The sequence below is a fragment of the Hermetia illucens genome, chromosome 3 (genome assembly GCF_905115235.1).
Source record: "Hermetia illucens chromosome 3, iHerIll2.2.curated.20191125, whole genome shotgun sequence".
Lineage (NCBI taxonomy): Eukaryota > Metazoa > Arthropoda > Insecta > Diptera > Stratiomyidae > Hermetia > Hermetia illucens.
Genome location: NC_051851.1, coordinates 101,248,442 through 101,272,779, shown reverse-complemented (window position 1 = coordinate 101,272,779; position 24,338 = coordinate 101,248,442). Strand labels below are relative to the sequence as shown.

Genomic DNA, 24,338 nt, shown 5'->3' with positions numbered 1-24,338 from the left:
TGGCACGCGTATAAAGAAGAATATAATGCACAAGTTGGTCAAGTTTGAAAAAAATCCAACTATTATTAACAAAGTTATAGGGGGTGGAACTTCACATTTTTTTGTGAATTTTGTGCGCTCTACAACCTGCATGACGTCATCATCACATATCAATTCGTTAATACCACAACGAAATGAGTTCTTATGAATGGGGTCGGAAAGAATTATTTTGTTTTAGTTTTTTAGTCATTTGTATATGAATATCAATTACTCCAACCAGACATGTGTGTATATAGGTATATAGTATATGCGTGCTAATGAACTTTGCGGGTAGTGCCTAATTCCGATAGATTTAAGAAGTAAATCGGAAATATGGGTACGATCAATTTATATACGTGCATATATGTGTACAGTATTCGGAAATAGGCAGTTTGTTTGTTTAGGATGAGCATAATATCTATGGCTGTAATATGTACGTATGTCTCGTAGTTTGGAAAAATATGAAAGACTATGTTGGATTTCTAGCTATATACGGATAGAAAAATGTGCGTTGAAATTTCTTAGATAAGATGAACACAAAACCTTTATACCCGAAGCGCGAGCTTCCGGTATTCCGACTTGTTTATTAATGTAACTTCAATTCTTAAGTGGAGATATTTGAGCAGAATGTTTCTGCAAACAATTACACGCAGTTCAGAAGTGGCATCCCAAAGGTGACTTGATTACCATGTTGGACTTTGCTGGCATCCTACTAGGTCATGTACAGGGGTGACCTTGATGCCCGTAATAACTACTAGGAAAGATTAGTTTCGTAAAGTAGAAGATTAGTTTCGTAAAGTATTAATTGAACCTCTTCATTCGATACCCGCAAGACCATATTCTAAGAAGTTGCATGTGAATCCAATTGGATCCAGGACTTAAATTGTGTTCGCGCACCTTATTCAAGACCGTAACCTTCTTGTATTTCTTATATATAACAGTATTTCTTGTAGTCTTACATAAAAATATTTTAGTGGATATTTGTTCTGTTTGTAAGTAGCTCGTAATGTATATGGAAATATTATATCAGAATACTCACTTTAGCGTGATACTACATTCAAAGTCTTAGATTTTACACTGAAGCGACAACTTTGAGCTACTATAACTTTCTTAATAATAGTGAGATTTCCCCCAAACTTGTCAATCATCATTATATTACTGCAAAATTTCATGATTCTAAAGTAGAATTCTGGAGCGTTTTACTAAAAATTATAGTAATATACTGTCATTAGCTTTATTTAAGCCAGCCTAGAAACCGGTTAGTGGAGGCTTCACGGTTTTTTTTCAGATGTTTCAGTTGGATAGGTTCTGAGAATGGGTTCATGAAAGAATCAATTGCCAACGCCCGCCCAACCCCCTTTTGGATTAAATATTAGAATCAATGCTAGCATTGTAAAGTACTAATCGAGATCTTTCATTTGATATCCAAAATGACTACATTCGGGGAAAAATAATTTTACACACCTCCTTTGCATGTATGTAGTCCCCCATCAACTTCCATGTAGAACAATGCAACTCATTGTACGCGTGGGCGTTCACAGTTCGTGCACTTTCCCACCGAATCCCCACATATCAATTAAAAAAAAAGATTTCCGGGAAAACTGCCTGTGACAGACAGTAACCCAATTTTAATAAGGTTTTGTTTTATACAAAACCTTAAAAAGGTAGCACGGCATTTAGGATGCTTGATCTTCGCTCAGCGTCCGACTATGTTTGGTGTCATATGTTATCCTTTCATGTTTTCGACACGTTGTGATTGCTTTTATCATCGCCAATTTGCTCCACTTTTCAGATCATGGAAGCCACCTCTCATAAATTTTATTCTAATATAATAATAATGATATGGATTCATCACTGTAACACCCAATACCGGGGATGAAATCCAAGCGAATAAATAACCTCTATGTTTCAGTATGAAAGATTTTGAGAATGTGAGAATATTTAGGTGAACGATATTTCAATTTGCAAACGAAAATCCAACTGTTCACTTCAATGTGACCATCGATATTTTACGATTTAGGGTCATGTGAGTTCACGTGATAGATACATGCATCCAAATACGTGACCAGTTTTGTCAGAATCAAGAGCTGCCTCCGCTGTATTAACCGAGATATTTTATTTACCCCGGATAACAGTAATAATCTGCTTTGCATGTGCAGGAACCTATCCTGATAAACTCAGGTTAGAACGATGATGTTCATTGCTCGCGTCGCAGTTCCCAGTTCCAGTTTCGTTCCAAATTTCGTATCAATAGGTATAATCGTTTTTGAGAAAAGTGTGTCTGGCAAACAAACAGGCCGACGAACACACAGACACCGATCACTAGGCAATGCATTGACAAACCATGTGATGCTTCTATGCCTAGGAAATGCACATTACCCAGTGGAAGATCTAATGGAATATTGAACTAAGGCAGACGCAGGGCTAAGGAGGCGGTAGGTAAATTCGACCAGGCTCACCAAAATAAGAGGGAACGTTTCGAACAGTTCCTCTTGGAAGCAAATCCAAACCCGAAGAAGAGCGCCTATTGAGTCGTGATGCGAAAATTCACAGGTCGTTCATTTTCAATGCTCTATCCTCCTATTAAGGGGTTTTCCGCTTGCAAAAAAAAAGGAACTGACAGCTGCCCGTGACCCCCAAATGTGACCGTATTCCCCGCAATATTCAGAAATTTATAAATGCTAGAAATATTCAATAAAATATACGGCAATACAGCATTGGGACGCGATCGTAGAGCGAATAGAATAGACTACTTCCGGTTGGTGAGAGCCAAATCGACAGCTAGCTTTCAGTGATGGTGCGATGTTTAACGGGTAGAGCGTCAGCCTCCGAATTTCGCTTCTCTGCGTCCAAATCCTAGGCGACATGGATGTCTGCGGTGTCTGGGTATAAGATGTATCACCGGAAGATTAAACTTCAGGTTGTGGGTTACGTCGACATCATCAAGTGCGGTAAGATTATTTCTAAGTCAGCGATCAAATACAGAAAACAGGGAAGGCGAACTCGGTGTTCCCACACGTTCGCTTGTCCGCGATACTGTGTTGACCATTTCCGCCTCCTCAAAAGAGAAACAAGGCGGAAAATTGGAAATTAGCCATTCGACTATAAAGGTTTTACATGCATCTTATGTGAGATAGCTAAAAAATTAAAATATTTCTCAATATAGGCCTTACTTTCCGAAGCTGGTCTTACTTTTGATATTTGTTGGAAAGGTGGGGAGTTCGGGGGTCGAAAGTGATCATTTCTTTAACGGACCCACTCTCAGAAACTACTCAACCGCAAAATCTGAAAAAGATCAGGAGGCTGCCACTAAATGGTGCCTAGACTCCGAATACCCTCCATCTGTTCAAATAAAGTTAATGAAAGTATATTACTATAATTTTCAGTAATTGGCTGCAGGACCTCTCTTAAGTTCATTTCAGGATTTTTTGCAGCAATAAAGACTATAACATAGAGTATGATACTACCATATTTGGAGGAAATCTCGCTGTTAATAACAAAGTTATAATAGACTAAATTTGTTGCTTCTTTGCAAATTCAATACTGAATGTGGATATTCTCACATAATGCAATATATACGTACTAATGGGACAAATACACACCCAAATAATATATTATTATAAAATAAATGCACCAAACCATTCACACCTGAAGCGTCCAGCTTCCGGCTTCCCGACTTGTTTCAAATATTTATAAAATTAATAATGTGGAAAATTCAAGTAGGTTTACATTTTAAGCCCACATAGCAAATAGCCAGTTGTTATTCTCTTGTTTCCGTTTCCGCGCATGAACTTTTTGAAACTTTGATCTAAACCACTAATTCAAGGGCAGTGAAAGGAATAAAAATTTTAATTGCAACAGTACAGTGTTATAAATATAGACTTCACTGGGTAAGTGGAAATATTATAAATAAGCATATTATTGAAAATCAGAAGTTTCATTTTTAAAGCAAGTAAGCAAAGTAAAAATATTTTCCCCTGTTGGGAAACTCCAAACTCCCAGAAACATACAATATGGCCTGCAACACAATGAACATTTCACGTCGGTTTTGAAAAAAAACCGACGCTTCATCGGGTCGGCAGCAAGTGTACACACGTTTGAATTATGACTGTTTGTTGATGGTTGGCAAGTGTACGGACGGGTCAGATCAACCACGCCAAAAACCCTGTCCCCACGCTTGGGCTTGAGACTTTTTCTTATGGCTTGGCAAATATGCAATCGGGCCTTTACACATCTTCATGCAATTCCACTTTACTTCGTGCAGAAAAGCAGACAGATATGTACTTAAAGTAAATACCACTGGTACTAACATACACACATGTCCATCCTATTGGATGCTACTAATAATAATAATCGTTGGCGCAACAATCCATGTTGGATCAGGGCCTTGAAGTGTGTTAGAGCACTTCATTCAAGACCGTAATGGTACACTAGGAGGCAATGTGGTCAGCATTGCGCTCGCCTGAGATTATTACCCTGATTTGACTCAGGTACTCATTCACAGGTGAGTCGACTGGTATCCGACGTCAAATCACGATACAAATTCCACTGCCACCAGTGAGATTTGAACCGCGACCTTCCGTACGATAGCCTTGTGCTCTAACCACTCAGCTATCCGGACACACGGATGCTACTCGCAAACTTTATTAGCACATCCATATACACACACACATGTCTGTCTCGAGTAATTCATACTGATGTACAAATAACTAAAAAAAAACTATAAACGGGAAACTAAAATATCCCCATGCCCCCCCCCCCCCTCCCGTTGAGATAAGACCAATTTATGTGATGGTGACGTCATCATACGTTTTAGAATGCGGTCAATTGGCGTGAAATGTGCAAATTTGACCCTCTATAACTTTGTTAATAATAGTTGAAGTTCATTCAGACTTCGCAAGGTTATCCCTTATATTATGCTGTTATTGACTTTATTTGAGCAGATATCAGCCTGGGGTGTATTTCGAGGCCTAGATGTCATATAGATACACCAATGTTAATTTAATTTGTTCATTTGGATAGGTTCTAACTTGCTTCATCTTTTGAAGCAAACATTTTGAGCTCCAACTCTCTATTTTCCACCCCATATCAGAAATAAGATCGAAAAGTACTAATCGAGCCCCTTTGGTAGCTAACTTGACTATGTTCGATTAATAAAAAATTTCACCCCCTTTCGCATGTACACCCCCGCCTGATCCAATTGAATTGTTGAGCCAACGATTATTATTATTATATGACGAATGTGACAAGCTTTGTAAATCTTCCTATTCTTCCCGGAAAGCATTTAGATTTGCCTAAATGAAAATTCATACTCACACTGTCATGGAGTATTTTATCCTTCACGAGCATTGTCTTATTAAGTATGGTTGTAGTTCTTTTGTCTTCTTCGGTAGCCATATCTGCGACATACATCACAAGAAAAACGTCGAGTGTCGTGGTAAAAATGTAAAAAGTTCTATAGCTACTATTTTCGCCTTCCATTGGATGCAATGTGTTCATATATGTTCCGAAAATCGAGCAAAGTAGAGTTGCAAACTTTCCCGTGAGCGACATTAGTATCTGCAGCTGAAACAAGTGATTTAGTTCTTTGGATATTTGTGAAATTTCCATATGGATTCGAGCTAGTTTCGCTATCTCATCACTGTAGATGCAGCACTTTTGAACAGTAATTGCTTTTGTGGCGTTCCTATTATTGAGAGTTTCTTTTATATGTGCGAGGGTATTTTCCAATTCTTTGTTTAACGTTTTCAGCACTAGCAATATTACAATTATGGCCATGAAGAGCACGCTCAACGCATTCAGTGATATATACCAGATGAATTCTGCAATCACCATAAAAAGAAACTCCCAAGTAGTTTCATATGAGCTGATAATCATCACTATTTCCGTGCACACGATCAAGTACATTAAAACCTCCCTCATAACCAGCAACAAGAAAAATTTCTTCTGAAAGAAGCCGCTCTCTTGGGAAACTTCCGTAAGCAATTTCACCTGTTCGGAGTATATTCGCTTGAATTGTTTTTCGTGATATATTTGGTTTATACAGCCAAAAAGTGAATCTGCGAAGGAGTTCAGGTTTGATATAACCAAAGTAAACACCAGGTATGGATGATAGTTCGCTTTGATCAGAGACACATTAAAAGAGTAGATAGCCACTGGGCCGAGCACTATCAAAAAAGCAAAGAGGAACTTATAATACAGCTGGGACTGCAAGGACGATTTAATTTTACGTGCTTTAAAGTCAACACTGAGAATAAAAAGACCGCTGAACTTTAACGCATAGTAATTTGCCTTTACAATATTATACACCAAACCGTTAATAGTGATCGCCATGCTTGAACCAAATGAAAAAGTCAAAACAGTTAGATGTGCTGAATGCACACTTTGACACTACTTTAGTTAATTAAAATAGTCGCTGATGATAGAATCGTAAATATATGACAGCGCCATTGAATCACAATTAGGATAATTGAATGTGTCATTCGGAAGTGGTGATAGAATGAGGCGCAAGTCGTATGTTTCATCCGAAATACACGAACCGTGGTTAATTCAGGGACATGTTACTTTCCGGACAATAAATGATAGGGACGAAAAATAAGGCAATGTAAATGTTTTCTCCGCTATATAAAAAATAACGATAATTACGATTAATATTTTCCATTGCAAATTCCAAGCAATATTTTTATTACACAATTTATATAATGCAATATAAATAGTCATCATCATTTACCATCGTTTACCTCTTCATATATTTACCAGTGCTGTTATCGGGTAAAGTTGACAGTATCAGTGCTACAAAAACGCACCTCTGTAATTTCCACCACACCTTATTTCAGAATTGTGGCCAAATCCTAGTCAGTGTATAATAACGAGAGCAGAGCTACCTCGAAAACCGGAAAAATTATTAAAATTGATTGTGCACAGAAGTGCAGCCCCAATGAAATGTTCCACAAGCGCCTACATGGTTCTATGCTAGGCTAGCTTCCGGAATGTGGAAGAATCTTTCAGTCTCCCTCAAGCTATGTACAAAGCTTCATGTGTCTTATACATGGATCATTGTGATTGCATCAGAACCAGAAATTATAAAAATTCGGCTGAAATCCGCGGTGCCCCATAATATGCTATTGTTAACTATTATTAACATTAACTGAACAGATATTGTAACGACGGGTATTTGGAAGCCTAGATACCATATGCGTAAACCACCGTAATTTTTTTCAGATTTTCCGGCTGAGTAGTTCCTTAAAGCAATTGACCCTTTTCGGACCGCCCCAATCCTCCTCTTTGCAATGTCAAAACCACTTGCCTCGGAAAGTACGGGACCTTTCGTTTGATATCCCACATCGTTATATTCGGTAAAAAAAATTGTACCGATTTTTCAGATTTGTACTATAGTTCAACGCGCCGCAATTTAATCCACCGCGTGTATGGGGGTTCACATTTTTAACCTTCCAAGCAAATTGATACAACCCCTTCTGAGAAAAGGGCGTGTGAGATGTAAGAGACAGACAGGCAGATAGACAGTGAACCGACTTTAATAAAGTTTGGTTTTCAACAAAATCTTGGATCCTTTTCAAGTTTCTGAAGCGGAAATAATCAGCCGGTGCTGGTCATTCGGTTTTCCTGAACCGCGTTGGGAGTTGGGAAAATATGAAATTAATGCGGATTTGCGAGGCCCTTCTCCGCTTGGGCTTGGCGCGCAATGCCTCTAGCGAATCATTTGTGTGGCTGTAAGGGTCTCCTGGTGTGTCAAAGGTTCTAAGATTTCCTGAATGAACTGTTCCGCGGTTAGCTTTCAGGTGGTGTTATGTCCCCGCACTTAAAAATAGCGGCTATAGAGGAAAGTGTGGGAAATCGTTTAACCCGCAATTTCACGCATGAATCCAACCAAATCTTTTCCGAGTTAAAATCTGTTTTTGAAATACTTCCGGTTCAGTTAAAAATCTGAAACTTTCTAAAATTTTACATGCTTTTGATCTATAAAACAAGTCGGAAAACCAGAAGCTGAACGCTTTAGATATGAAAGCTTTTGTTAATTTATCATAGAGGAATATATAAGTCGGCATTTGTATCATTCGAACCCTGCTCGTAATATTTATGCCGTTAGTTTGTCAAACTATTCACTTTAGTGAATAACCTTGGAATACAATGAATTCGTCCAAAAAAACGACTTTGAGCTATCATAACTTTGTTAGTAATAGTGCGATTTCCACCAAACTTGGTAGTATCACACCCTATTACCATCATCAACGGCGCTTCAACCGGTATCCGGTCTAGGCTTGCCTTAATAAGGAACTCCAGACATGCCGGTTTTGCGACGAGGTCCATCAACTCGATATCCCTAAAAGCTGTCTGGCGTCCTGGCCTACGCTATCGCTCCATCTTAGGCAGGGTCTGCCTCGTTTTCTTTTTCTACAACAGATATTGCCCTTATAGACTTTCCGGGTGGGATCATCCTCATCCATACGGATTAAGTGACCCGCCCACCGTAACCTATTGAGCCGGATTTTATCCACAACCGGACAGTCATGGTCACGGTAGGTATCGTTCATAGATTTCGTCATTGTGTAGGCTACGGAATCGTCCATCATCATATAGGGGGCCAAAAATTCTTCGAAGGATTCTTTTCTCCAACGCGGCCAAGAGTTCGCAATTTTTCTTGCTAAAAACCCAAGTTTCCGAGGAATACATGAGGACTGGCAAGATCATAGTCTTGTACCGTAAGAGCTTTGACCCTATGGTGAGACGTTTCGAGCGGAACAGTTTTTGTAAGCTGAAATAGGCTCTGTTGGCTGACAACTCCCGTCCGCGCATTTCATCATCGTAGCTGTTATCGGTTGTGATTTTTGACCCCAGATAGGAGAAATTGTCAACGATCTCAGAGTTGTATTCTCCTATCTTTATTCACCCGTTTGACCAGTGCGGTTTGATGTTGTTGGTTGGTTGTTTTCGGTGCTGACGTTGCCACCATATATTTTGTCTTGCCTTCGTTGATGTGCAGCCCAAGATCTCGCCCCGATTGCCGCCTGCTCGATCTGGATGAACGCAGTCTGCACGTCTCGGGTGGTTCTTCCCATGATGTCGATATCGTCAGCATAGCCAGTAGTTGGGTGGACTTATAGAGGATCGTACCTCCTGCATTTACCTCAGCATCACCGATCACTTTCTCGAGGGCCAGGTTAAATAAGACGCGTGGATAGGGCATCTCCTTGTCGTAGACCGTTGTTTAATGTCGAATGGTCTTGAGAGTGATCCTGCTGCTTTTATCTGGCTCCGCACATTGGTCAGGGTCAGCCTAGTCAATTTTACCAATTTCGTCGGGATACCAAATTCTCTCATGGCCGTGTACAGTTTTACCCTGGCTATGCTATCATAGGCGCCTTTAAAGTCAATGAATAGATGGTGCAACTGTTGTCCATATTCCAACAGTTTTTTCCATCGCTTGCCGCACAGAGAAAATCTGATCTGTAGCTGATTTGCATGGAGTGAAACCTCTTTTGTATGGGCCAATGATATTCTGGGCGTATGGGGCTATCCGGCCTAGCAAGATAGTGGAGAATATCTTATAGATGGTACTCAGCAACGTGAAACCTCTATAATTGCTACACTGTGTGATATCTCCCTTTTTATGTATAGAGACAGATCATGCCTCGTTGCCAATCGTCAGGCATTGATTCGCTGTCCCATACCTTGAGCACAAGTTGATGAACACTTGGTGTAACTGGTCGCCTCCATATTTAACCAATTCGGCTGTAATTCCATCGGCTCCTGGCGACTTATGATTTTTTAGCCGATGAATTGCACGGACTTTTTCTCTTAAACTTGGTGATGGCAGTATTTGTCCATCGTCTTCAGTTGGCAGGACCTCCAACTCGCCGATGTTCTGGTTGTTTCAGTAGCTCATCAAAGTACTCAACCCATCGGTCTAATATCCCCATTCTGTCGGAAATCAGATTTCCTCTCTGTCTCGGCGGATGAGCATCGAGGTGTATAAGGCTTCATCCTACTGAACTACGTTGGTAAAACTTCCGCGACTGGTGCGGTTGCTCCCTGTACTTTTCTAGTTCATAGACTTGTTGGTTCTCCCAGGCTTCCTTTTTCCGTCTGTGAAGTCGCTTCTCCACTCGGCGCAGTTCGTGATAAGTCTCTACGCGTACTCGCGTTCTTTGAGAATGCAACATTACTCGGTATGGCGCATTCTTCCGTTCCGTTGCTAGCTTACATTCATCGTCAAACCAGCCGTTTCCGACTCTGGGGGCCAAGTATATTTGTGGCCGTATCCATGATAACGTTCTTCAGGTGGTTGTGAAGATTCATTAGTTGATGCTTCATCTCCAGGTCCTCTGTTGACTGCGGTTATTGCGGCATTCATTTCCCTCTTATAGGTGTCGCGGAGGCCTGTGTTGTGGATGGCTTCAGTGTTGATTTCCACGTGATTGTCAGAGGGGATTCTCGGTGTGTTGTTATTCGAGCTCGGAGCACGATGCCAACGAGATAGTGATCCGAGTCTATATTGGCACCCCTATATATTCTGACATTCATCAAGGCTGAGAGGTGGCGGCGTTCGATCGTGGTCAATTTGGTTGAAAGTGGTCCCGTCTGGAGAGGCCATGTATGTCTGTGGACCACTTTCCGCGAAAACCAGATACTTCCAACAACCATTTCGTGTGACACTGCCAACTGGATAATCCGCAGTCCGTTATCGTTTGTATTTTCGTGTAAGCTATGCGAGCCAACGTATCGCCTGAACTAGGACTCCGTCCCCTACTTGGCTGTTAAAATCCCCAAGGATGATTTTGATATCATACCTGGAACAGGCTTCGGGGGTTCGTTCTACTGCCTCGTAGAAAAAAATCCTTCCTCCGACTCTGCAGTCTTCTCTGTAGGGGCATGAACGTTTATGAGACTTACATTTCTAAATTTGCCTCGCAAGCGCAGAGTGCATAGTCGTTCGCTTATGTTTTCAAAGCCGATAACAGCAGGTTCATTTTTTGGCTGACTAAGAAACCTACTCCGAGCACATGGTTTACTGGATGGCGACTATAATATATGGTGTAGCGACTCTCCAGGAAATCGGTTCCTGTCCAACGCATCTCGTGTAACGCTGTTACATCCAGCCCTATATTGGGACAGCATATCGGCTAGCTGTTCATCAGCTTAATCTCCTGTACAGGGAGTGCACGCTCCATGAGAAAATACGTAAATCGTTTTTCCTTTGTCGTTGCCGGGTTCGTCGTTGTGTAATCCGTCCAGTCCGAGGCTCCTGTTGTGGCTTCGTAACAAGTTGTTTTTCGTGTAGGGTTATCAACCCTACCCAACCCCCAACCTGGAGGACCAGCTTGGTACAGTTTGTCCCCGTTTTTAGGCGCGGGAGGACTCGCCTTCATCCTTCTCCATCTGCAGCTTTTCGTTAAGAAAGAGCTCCCAGCGGTCAGCACGTTGAGGTGAAGATAGGGGTGGTAGTAGAGCTCTTGGTGTTTGGTACAGCAGGCATTTCCCAGGTTTTATGCTCCATGGTGGGTACCAATCCACGTTTCGCGCTGTGACCTGTACTACCCTTTGACCAGTTCAAATAATAATAGAATCAATCCGACATAATTCTACAATAGATGTTTTCTACGTAACCACGCAAGGATTGTTCTTGCTATTAATGGCAGACAACGTTTATTAATTATGATTTTTTATCAACTCATTGTCCTTTCTGATTGATGGTCTGTAATGAGTATGAATCAAGTCACCGATAAATCTAATGCTGATATCAAATGGTCGTACAATTTTTTCCCGTGCCTTTCAACAGCCGTTTGGAAGATTTTTAAATCCACTTCCTGTTGTTCGCGAGACATTATTTTCAGCAGAGGATAAAACAAAAAGGGTCCCGGCGATGCAAGTTTATAAGAAGTACAATACTTGATAGATTATAAGTGATAACATTTTGAATAATATTGGAAAGTTTAAAATCCTAATATTATTGGCAAACCTATACACATCACGTATTAAATACGTACGTATGGGATATGTACCATTATCAAATATCAATATGTTAGTAACGCATTACTTGCTTTCCCTTATTTCCAGTTTTAGCTTTCGTTTTTCTTCCAAAAGGTGCGCGCGATATGCTATGTTTGTGTGTTTTTCATCTTCCGGTGGGGACCTATGCATCGGTTAAAGGACCCATAAAGTTTCATAGAATGACCTGTCAGGGACTAAGTGTTCGAAAGTTCCCCCAAACATTCCCGGGCCTGGATAGCAGAGATATGTGCAAGCGGGTGTCAACGAAACACTTCAGTAGAGCTTGAGTATATGCGGTCAATTTCGCAAATTTTTGGGGTCTTGGTCAACTCCGGATGGACGATCTTTGACTATCTCCCAATCTGCACAAGTCACTACAATATATGCTCAATATATGTATGTATGTATGTGTACAAAGCAAGCAAACTCTAAGTGTTTATGCTTGACACTAGCCGCAAACTGCAAACCTCCACAAATGTTCGATTTTGGGGACCGAACATCTGAGAAGGCAAGCAAATTCCCTTTGATTTGTTGAAAAAACCGAGACTGGATCAGATCGTACACAAAAATAGTACCTGATGTGCCGATCTTCCGGCTTTCGATTTGCTTTCTTCATACTTTAGTCCAAATGGAGTCGTAATTGTAATTAGGTTGCATTTTGGTCTTTGCTACGGGAGTTATATATATCCCTATTGCACTTGTGGGTTTCTAATATTTCTCTCTGTCTCTGTTTCTACCGGGAATATTGACCTTGAAGACTCTGTTGCAGCTTAAACTGTTAATCTCTTCTTTCTTCGTCTAGATTACTTCATTCTGTACCCAAAAAAGCCATGCCTCTGGTGCCCAATTGTTCTTTTTTTAAACATTTGTCCTATTTAGTAGTGTGACCCGTTCGTCTGAATTGAGTTCGCTAGTTCTCATAGTCATAAGCTGGGCCCAGATAGGGTCGAATCGCCCTCTAATCACCATTTAGCATGTTCGTCGTAATTTCGGTCGTTCTTTTGGCCATTTTCAATCTACTTCTGCCTCTACATAGATCTACCTAATTTGTAGTCGCTTGTACAGTTAATTAACAGCAATTTATATAAATTACAATAAATGAATGGCTATCAAGACACGGCTCGCACTGTCACCTGCCACTCACATTTTCATTCAAATAAAATAATGTTTTTAATGTTTTTTAGTTTCTTCCTTAGCATACAGCTTGCAACTGACAGTATAGGACTATCTGCTCGTTTGTCTGCTACTCGCATTTGCTTCTAACACGGTTATACCGTTTGACAGGACATCTGATCGAAAGGTTGGGACTATGAGTCCTCATGCATGCATTGAATTACATCATTTAACGTTGAGCTTAGGGGAGGCCCCATGCATGAGAGGGGGAGTGTAACGCTTTTTTAATGAAGGTAGCCATAAGGGGTATCGAATAGTACCTTCCGAACCAGTTCTTAGTTTTAACGTTCGATTCGATTCGTTGGAGCGCCCTACTTTTCTTTAGCCTTTGCCCGTTCACAAGCGGGGTCGTTTAATTGTGCTCGGTTGTTTTATCAAAGGCTGATCTGTACGCAGTTGTGAGGCCTCCAAATCAAAATCCAAATATGAGACCGTGCTGCATGAGGCGATAATTGCATTTATGGACAAGTTGCTCGAGATCATTTTGCTAAGAGACGCCAGGAAAACATTATCGCATAAAGCAGTGTATAGGGCACTGGACATTGAATGTCCTGTGTGACAGTGTCCATAACAAGAACAAAAAGGAGTGGTGAGAGGGCGCTTCCATAGTTACGTTATCTTCATTCGCCTACACATGTCGGCATCGTTAAAGTATAATGCCTAAGTAAATACTCGTTAGCAAATAAGTTAGTTTTATTGCACTAGACCTTAGTAAATACACAATCGTTAGTAAGTAAGCTTATTTTTTTCCTTGCATTGTAACCTTTTAAAAGGACATGTAACTGCAAGCAAAGGGAGCATTCATATTTCAAACATTAAAGTGTAGAGTTGCATTTAAGCATATTTGTTGTCATTTGTTTGCACGTGATCGGTCGGAAACTCGTGATCGTAATTTCATGATGAATACTGACAGAGACACGAAGGCGTTTCGATACACACCCCACGTTTCGAACAGAGCAATTGAACCCAGGAAACGAGTTCCTCTGGTATTAGGTGTTGTCGCAGAGCATACCCGATTAGTTTGTGTGGTACACGGTCAAACGCTTTCTGTAGATCCGGAAATGTAATGTAAAGATGGCGATGTTTCTCATGGTGTTTCTCCATTAGTAACCGCGCAGCATGTATTGCGTCAGTTTTTTTGGCAATTTTTGATAAACCCGACTTGATCCACGGTTATTTGAACGATTTCACGATTACGGTTGTTAAGAATGTGTTCAAAAATCTTCATGTTATGGGGCAGCAACCGGATCCTTTTCCATATTGGAACTGTGGTACTTTCTTGCCAGTTAGATGGATTTGATTAAGGAATTTACAGCCACAGTGATAAGTCCCAGCTCTTCGTTTTCCAGAGCTCAGATGCGATGTCGTCAGATCCTATTGCTTACTCCAATTTCATTCCTTTCTTTCTTCTCCACGTCAGTGGTGTTGACAGGTGGAATTGCTCCGAACGTCGGCAATGCTTGTTGAAGTGGAGGATGAACAAATTGTTCCGTTCGAACAGATTTTCGTCATCTATCCATCGCGGCTCGTCCATCGGTAAGGAAAGTACCTTTTTCCCAATTAACGCAACAGAAGTGTTCGATATCTTGTGTGCGTTCGTGTCAACTTTTAACAAGTTGATACAGATCTCCCTCGTTATCCCGCGTGTGAGTTTCATCGTGTAGATTTTTGTAATGGACCACTGCGGGTGACAGCGATCATTTTCTTTGCTTTCCGGTTGGCATTCTTGCAAATTGGCTAGCGTTTTATCTTTGAGAAACGTATGATAGACGCTTTTCGTCATTCCAAGGCTGAACCGCTGACCCCAACGTCAGCAGAGCCCGCTTTGTGGATCCTGTCGTCAAAATGGTTCCACGATTTTTCCACATTCGCAATGGTTTATAATGGCGTAAGTGAAATCATTACTTCTTTCTTCTCACGAACAGCCCTGCAGTCAGTGACAGTGGTAAAATATCGACGTCTTATGAGAATATAGTCGATTTGAGGTTTACTGTTCCCGATATAAAATAGAGGAAGAGACAATCGTTTCATGAACCATGTACTGTTTCCGCAAAATCGATTACACGCTCACCACCCTCATTGCGCGCTCCAACCCCTTTTCCGCACGGCACTTGTTGCCGTCCGCCTTTTCACTAATATAGCCATTAAGGGCGCCTGCAATGGTGATATACCATGTAGACTCAAATTTCGTAGACTAATATAGAAAATAAAATCTTTTTCTAAAACTTGATTTTATTGTTCAATATGCCATACACACCCTCGAGGGCGATACAACGATTATAGCGGTCATACAATTTTTCGATACCATTTTTATAGTACGATTTGTCTTTAGCCTCAAAATAGGCCTCTGTTTCGACGATTACCACTTCATCGGCGCTTAATTTCTTTCCAATAGGCATTCTCTTGAAGTCTGAGAAGAGGCAAAAATCTGGAGAATACGATGGTTGCGAAAGCAATTCTAAGCCCAATTCATGCAATTTTGCCGTTGGCTTCATTGATTTGTGACTTGGTGCATTGCCCTGATGAACCGGCACTTTCTTTCTTTTTCAATTGGGCCATTTTTCCGCGATTTCATATTTCGAACGCTCCAGTAACGCTATTTGATAGTCGTTCTTGATAGTTTTCCTCTTCTCAAAGCATGAATATGAATATTATACCATGCGCGTCTCTAGATACTGATGCATTGCCTTGCCAATCGACTGTTGCGTCTTTGCACGCTTTGGAGTCTGTTCACCAAGTACTATCTACTTAGATGACGATCGTTTTGGTTCTGGTGTGAAAAAATGCAGCCCAGTTTCATCCGTTGTCACAAATCGGTGGTTAAATTCGGGATTTTCAGGGAGAAAGAGCTTTAAACACTGCTCAGAATCGTCAACTCGTTGTTGTTTTCGGCCGATTGTGAGCTCCCGCGGCACCGAATTTGAAAAAAGCTTCCGCATACCTAAATATCCATGCACGATATGTCCAAGACGTTCCTTTGATACCTTTAGAGTCTGAGTTATCTCGATCACTTTCACTTTGCGTTCATCTAAAGTTATTTTCTGGACTTTTTTAAGGTTTTGTGGGAAACAAAACCTTATCAAAATCAGTTCAATGTCTGTCTGTTCGTCTGTCTGTTCGTCTGTCTGTTTGTCTGTCACACCCAATTTACTCGGAAACGGCTGAACCAATTGTCACATTTGGTAAGAATATGTGGTCTGTGTGTCCATTTACATGCAACAATTGGCACCATTTTATGTGGAGTTTAAAAGGGGCTTTCAATACATGCGAAAGGGGGGTGTACATTTTTTTTTCACAGATCAAATAATAGATGAAATATAGGACAGTGAGTGTGCCTGAAAAAGTGAAACAGGCCTCGTTCTCAGAATTAACTAAAAAATCAGAAAAAAAATCACATTGGTGCATATAAACGAAATCTAGGCCTCAAAACACATCCCGTTCCGATAAATAATAGAATATTACCATGTTTTAGAAATTTACCCGAAAACCCCCTTTACGTTCATCCTAGAAATACAAAACTTGGCAACAGTATAGCTGATAATATATGCGTTTGAACGCAATCCATTATATTAACAAAGTCATTGGAAGTCAAATTATTGCGTTTCATGTAAATTGATTGTATTCTAGGTCGTGTATGACGTCATCATCATATGTATAAAGTGAACTTATGCGAAATGCGGGGTCCATGGAGACACTTTGATTTTTCTTTTTTAGGTTTTCTTTTAATTATTTAAGGAAGTCATCACGTGTGTCGGGTTGGAGAAATCGATTTTTTTTTGCATGAATTGTATATATATAGTGGAGAATATGTGGGCAAAGGGATTTTCCGATATTTTGAGTCCTTCAGAAATTACAGGGTTAAACAGGTAGAGAGTTTGCAGCCGCGGCTAGAGTACTCGATGAGAAAGAGCATCGAATCTTTTTTTACCTGTTAGTTTTTTACCTTAGCCTTATAAATTTGAACATAGGTATAAATATAAAAAGATGAAAAATCGATCAATTGTCTAAACTTATTTGCTGTTTGGAATAAAAAGGATAATCCAGTCTAGAGTGAGCACTGAAAGGCGTTCAAGTTATACTCAGTTATATTTTGTTGTAGGTATTGTGCTGTTTGTGTGTTCAGTGATTTTTTTAAATGGATATTACGAAGGGAGATCGCTTTAACGTTCAACGTCATGGTCGCACTAAAAAACGAGTATTTCATGGGAATCGATACTTATCAGAGAAGAAAAAGGACTTCGCATCAACATCAGCAAAGAAAGCATGAACATGGATGTTCCAATTGCGATCAGTTTTGTATATTGTATATTGGATTTTGCTGGAGTTTTCTCCGGTATTTCTGCGAATTTCCGTAATTAATAAAATATACGTAGTAGCAAAAAAGGAATCTGTAGGACATGTCGAGAAAAGAATGGGAACGTGGCTTAGAAATGCAAAGAAGAATCACAAAGGCATTGGTGGAAAAGGGGCTAGAAAACTTACTGATAAGGACCTCACTACATTTTCTGGGCTAGCTATTCGTCGACACGCAAATTCGATAGAAGGAATGAAACAAGAAATTTGGGAAACTTTCTTCCATAAATGTTCTACAGACGAAAATCCTCAGCATCAAAATTGTCCAGCAGGCGAGGACAGTTGGTGTAAATGGCGGAAAGCGGAAGCTAAAGGAGAACTGGATAGTTTCCGCCACGAGAAGGCCCCTTTGACTGAAGAAGTTCAAACAGTCATCAAATCAATCTACGAAGATTTGTCACGAGATGATCTCTTGAACAGATGTTTAGGAGCAGAGACCCAGAATAACAATGAGTCGTTAAATGCATTGATCTGAACTTTCGCTCCTAAACACCTTCATTCTGGGGCCAAGGTCGTAAAAATAGCCACTTTTCTGGCTGTAATTATTTTCAATGAAGGATTCAATGGAATTCTCAAAATCGGATGGGTTTTTCTCGAAACTGCATCTTGAAAATCGGCTGCCACCATAGCTCAAAATCTATCCAACCAAATTCTTTGAAATTTTCACGACTTCTTTAATACACATTTCTACGGTCCGCAAACTAGAATAATTGCAATCGGACAGGTCGTTTATTTTTATTCATAAAAAAAGCAGTAAAAAAACACCAAAATCCAAAAAATTAAGTTTAAAAGCCCACCAAAAATTTACCTTTTCATATTTTCTAATTATCCTAGTTTGCGGATCGTGGAATATTGTCCACATTAAAATGCCGTTTAGTTTTTTTTCATCAGATGAACACAGCGCCCTCCAGCGTGGCAGCAAAAAAACACGTTTTTTTGGAGATGGGTGCATAAATTAACACCTATTCCGAAAATTAGCAACGAAATCAATCTAAAAAATTTATCACATATACTACAGATATCAATAAACATATGGTGAAAAAATCACGCTTCTATCTTTATCCAGTCCTTCAAAATAATTTTTCAAAAAAAGGCAAAAAAACGGCCTTCACACGGGATGACCCCCTTAAATATCAGTATCAATTACTGGAGACAAACATGTGTGTGTATTCGTATATGCTAATGAAATTTACGAGTAGTGTTCAATAAGATGGACGAATGTATGCTTTCGTGCACAGAGTAAAGTGGAAATGCGTGAAGATGCGTTAGATCAAGACATCAAGAAGAAGCTCACACGCGTTCATCCGAGAATTGAAGTGACGTTCTGAAAGTTCCTGCACTATCGCCATCTTATAGGGATGAAAATGAAGATCATCACGAAGAATTCTTCTCACAGAACGATCGGATAGTCCAAGGGCAGATGCGTGTTTGCGCGCAGAACGCCGTGGCGATCGCAACATTGACGCTCTCACTGCTTCAATGTTCTCAGGTGATCTAATGGGCCGAGGGACTCCAGTTCTTCCTTTTGTCGCACTTGCAGTTTGTCTGAATGTAGTGACCCATGTAACAGTTGATTTGCGGTCTGGGACGGGAGCCAACGGGGCTAAATTAAAGCGATTCCGAAATGCACGCTGTGTTGCAATAACCGAACATCCGCTTGAAAAGTAAACCTCAACGGCAAAGGCACGCTCCTCACAATTCCAACGCATGATGGCGACTGAACCGTGTCGGAACAGTATCCCCTTTAGAACGAGACCACTAGCACTCCGGTATGACATCAACTAACTGAGTGGCGCGCATTTTAAAAAAGGAAGTTATGCTGCCGCACCCTGTATATGTACATATGCGTATTTTGTTTGATGATTATATGACGGAATATTTCGTATGTATGTATGAATGGAGAATGGTTCATAGACAGTTTCTCAGATAAGATGAACACAAATCTTTATACCAGAAGCACTGAGCTTCGGGTATTCCGACTTGTTCGATATTTGCGTCGATAAGAGCCTCGTTGGGACGTCGCTGCGTGAATCGTCCTCGGGGTACATTTCGCCTCGTTTAAACCTAGCAAACCACTTCTCAATGGTCGATTTATCTGGTGCAAATCCCAAATAATGTTCATCAAGCGAAGCCTTGGCTTCAACAGTATTTTTTACGCGAAAAAGCGGTGCTTTTTCAACACACAAAATTTCTTTTTCTCCATTTTCTTCAAACTAACAAAAATTGCACTCAAAATATCCTATCCCACAAACTAATAGTCCGATAGCTGTTAAATTTGTACACGTGCCTTTTGAAGGTTAAGGTTAACTCATCACATGGATTTAATACTAGTAGCGCTGTGTGTTAGCCTAAGAACTTTTCAGCTCACCTTGTAGTCGTTGTCGAGAAGTTGCCAAAAGGAATCCATCTCGGCATTAGGTTGACCTCTGTGGTGCGTACGCGGTAAAGGAGTGAATAATGGAATCAGCTGATATAATGGTGAGTTTCATCAGCCGGTCATCAAATGGTACGGTGTCGTCGTCCTAGCATTTTTCTGAGGCGTATAACTCAACGCAATCATTTTGTTTTCAAAGACATTATGTGCACTTTCTTGGTCGTCCTGTGGCGGGACCTATAACCAAGAGAGTTCAGGTAGGGTTTAGCATCGTGGAGTAACTGTAACTATACCTTATTTATCTCTTTCCCTGATCTCAGCACTTTATTTTTGTTTTACTGAGGATAGTACAAAGCATGTTGCCTTAAACCCTCCTCCTTTATTTGGCCTTGGGTCCAGCATGCCATGTAAACAATGTGGCGGAGTTGAGCGCCATACTGGAAATTGTACAATTATTAAAAAAGTTATTGTTCAGGAAGTCGCTTGCTTCCTTGTCAGAAGGCGTTTCGTCTGACAGTAAATTAGATGTGTAGAAGAATACTGAAGATCTTATTTTTGAACAACTTAATTTATACAAAGCAAACTTACAATTATTTGCTGACACCTTTGACAATTATTTCAAATTGTTTTCATGGTTTCAAATTTGCCTGAGAATCTAGCTATCAGGTAACATGAATAAGATGGTACGTGAATGTGATATGATCATTATGAGAATTTGTTTGTGAATAAAGAATGCTTATGGTGTGCAAATTTATAAATGATAAATGATTATTAGGGATAATACTGATAGATTATTAGACAGTTATATTATATCAAATTTGTCTCTTTTGCTTAAAATTAATTACTGCGCCCGCCGAGATAAAATGTCATTATAGCATTGTTATAATATTATAAATAATCAACAAATATACAATGCGAGTTATCTATAAATAGCAACGGAATATGCTTACATAATAAATCCTCAAATCTTTCATACGTGAAGGGCAGCTTCCAATTTCCGATTTGTATTGTAATTAATGGAACCGGTTTTTAGAATGCGGGCCTCGTTGGAACATTTACATTATTTTAATTACTTTTATCGGTCATATCCCGAAATCACAATGTCATTAGCTTGACGATTGAAAACTCACCCTTTGGATGAACATGGAGGCAATATCTTAAAATACGTGAAACTCTTCTACGGGACTGTGTGGTTTTGCAACTGTTTAAAGTCAACTCAGATATTGTTGATCAACATAAAATCGATTTGGAAGTGACAAGTCATGAGAATCGATCACGTCTATGTACAATTTTGGGCTTTGGTTATCTCAACTCCATTATCACCCACACTTTAATGAATAATTTCATAAATGTGGGTTGCAACTTCGCTGGTTGAGACACAGTGACCTAGTTTGTCCAATGCGTTTAAACAGGATTCATTTATAATATATACATTTAGGCAGGATTTATTTCTTACCCACTCAACAAGCATTAAATTTAGCTGTTGTGTTTATTTGTGATACAAGCAAATCCCAGAATTTACATTCAACTTTGATAAAAGTGATTCCGCGTTTTTGGCTATTCTTTCTCGCTTCCTCAGCTGCCACAGTATTTTCGCTTTTTAAGGCTTTTGTCTGTCAAGATGGCTCAGTGGGTAGAGGGGCAAGCTATTACATGGATGGTCGCTGTTCAAACCTCTTTGGTGGCTGGCGATGGAATTCGTACATGATTGGATGTTGGATACCAATCGACTCGACCGTGAATGAATACCTGAGTCACATCACATGAGCGAGCACATTACTGACCACATTGCTTGCTATAGTGCACTGTACTGTACTACTGAACTACCCATCCAAAAATCTGGAAAAAACCATGGTGAGATGATATACATAGGCCTCGAAATACGCCCTAAACGATATCTCCTAAAAGGGAGTTAATAATAGTATTATATGTATATTACAATGTTTTTTGGAATCTGAGCATGTGAGTATGAATTGAAATAAATGTGAAAGTGAACGAAGCGACGCTATTCACTGGGACCCAACAAAACCATTAAATTAAAATGTGAAATATTGCTGAAATTCTGGAAAGAGTAGATATACCGCAACATTGCTTATAAACGTTTACCTTAAAGGGATCTTGTATTTTTAGTAATTTTCTGAACATATTTTCAAAATACTCAAGAGATATGAATTAGTATTACAGCTAAAATACTTCATGTCGAGCTGTGCACCACCCCTTCAGCTCATCGCACTGTCAATCTACAACTCCTTGATACGATATCAAATGGCTCCCAAGTTCAAAAGTGTGCACGGCCATGATAATAACCTTTTTAACGAGATCACATTCACATTATGAGACGATAACTCATGTTCATGTCATTATTCATCCCTTTCATATCATTTGCGACATGTGTTGCAATCACTCATATCTTCTCGAAGAATATTATAAAAGAAAGTGTGTTGCGAATGTAGAAAGTGTGGACATTCAGATATGTGTCTTCTGGATATGGCCTTGGACGAGAGAGCAAAAATGCCTTTGTTATGATTGTTTGTATGTCATTGCTATTCATGCTGAAACTGTGGGAAGGATATGAGACGTGGGTGTGGTCTGGATGAGTATTTTTCATAAAGCTCTCATAGACATCTGTATCCGATAAGATATTGATTCATATGAAATGTATCTGACCTGAATACAATATTGCGATCTTCTGTCACCTCAGATTCTTGAATTCAATACTATGAACACATTTCCTTCGTTTATTTTCAGGTTCTAACTGTGACAAAATAATTTCATCAAAGACTGCTAAGAATGGGACGATACAATCGCCTATGTTTCCTGGACCTTATCCGGCTCGAACTTTGTGTAGATATGAATTTCAAGGGCAAGGTAGAGAAAGGATACAAGTGAGTAAAACAATAAATATTTATCAAGACACAAATGAATCAACAACATCAAAGCTAGTCTTCCAAGAAAAAAATGTTGTTAAGTTGAGAAAATATCTGACATTGAAATTCATTTTTGCTTCAGCTTTGAGTGCATGTAATTTGGTTATGTATAGGGAATAACATATAAGAGCGAATATACATGACTAAATGGTTTTTCCTCTTGTTATTTTTCAAATATTTACTGAGATAATCGATACAATTTTGAATACCTTCAATAAATGTTGATATTTACTTAGAAATTCTGACTGAAATATCTCAAAAGTACACACATAATTTGAATAAAAGGGTGGTGCTAGTTTCTCGAAGCGAGATTTCAGCTACTTCTGCCTGTCTATAGGCATTTACCAAAGTATTGCGCGTCAAAGGAATTTAAAAGCAGGGAACACACAATCATTGTCTTGCAGTCCCTAAGCCTGTTTGCAAGACAAATTCATAATTTGTGAAATTAAATTAACGCTTTCATAAATTAAATTAACCCCATATTTAGCAAATAAATTTGACTATTTAGCAAATGGAATTAACGCTTTAACAAATAAAAATATTTTAAAAACAAATTAGCCATTTTTAAGAAAAGTCAACATAGGATGGATGTCGACAGAAAACACTGACGAATGAAGTTTGAATAGAAACTGATGCGTGTGGAAGGGACTCTTGCCATTGTTTAAGCGTCAACTTTCTCTAAAAGGCTTCAACATAAGTCTTAAGACGACGAACAATGGATTGATGTTACCCATTATAACCAATGCTCCTAGGGAGACGGACGACGCTTTTCCATCAATCAATCATCAGTTGTCATTGTGTAGACTACAGAATCGTCCATCCTCATATAGGGGGTCAAAAATTCTTCGGAGGATTCTTCTCTAGAGCGCGGCCAAGAGTTCGCAATTTTCCTTGCTAAGAACCCAAGTTTCCGAGGAATACATAAAGACTGGCAAGATCATAGTCTTGTACAGTAAGAGCTTTGACCCTAGGGTGAGACGTTTCGGACGGAACAGTTTTTGTAAGCTGAAATACCATGACCGTCCGGTTGTGGATTAAATCCGGCTCAATAGGTTACGGTGGGCGGGTCACTTAATCCGTATGGATGAGGATGATCCCACCCGGAAAGTCTATAAGGGCAATATCTATGATAGAAAAAGAAGGCGAGGCAGACCCTGCCTAAGATGGAGCGATGGCGTAGGTCAGGACGCCAGGCAGCTTTTAGGGATATCGAATTGATGGACCTCGGCGCAAAACCGGGAGTCTGGAGTTTCTTATTAAGGCAGGCCTAGACCGGATACCGGTTGTTGCGCCGTTGATGATGATGAATCATTAATCAGGTGGCATTCGTTAGTATTTTAGAATGGGTAACCCCCAGTCGTCATGATATTGAACCTGAAGATAATTTTCTGTCGCGTTGACTGACATCTTGTCAACTACTCGATGACATATTCTTCCCTGAGCTCCATAATACGCAGCGCGTTAACCCTTTCTAACCACAATCA

The 24,338-nt window shown here is 39.9% G+C and overlaps 1 protein-coding gene across 1 annotated transcript in view; it reads left to right on the top strand.

Moving 5' to 3' along the window:
- LOC119652629 (deleted in malignant brain tumors 1 protein) overlaps positions 1-24,338 on the top strand; it is a 459,104-nt gene that overhangs the window by 423,477 nt on the left and 11,289 nt on the right. The window contains exon 8 of the mRNA XM_038056876.1: positions 22,676-22,812. Within this exon, the coding sequence (XP_037912804.1) occupies positions 22,676-22,812 (137 nt within the window). The remainder of the gene's footprint in view (positions 1-22,675; positions 22,813-24,338) is intronic.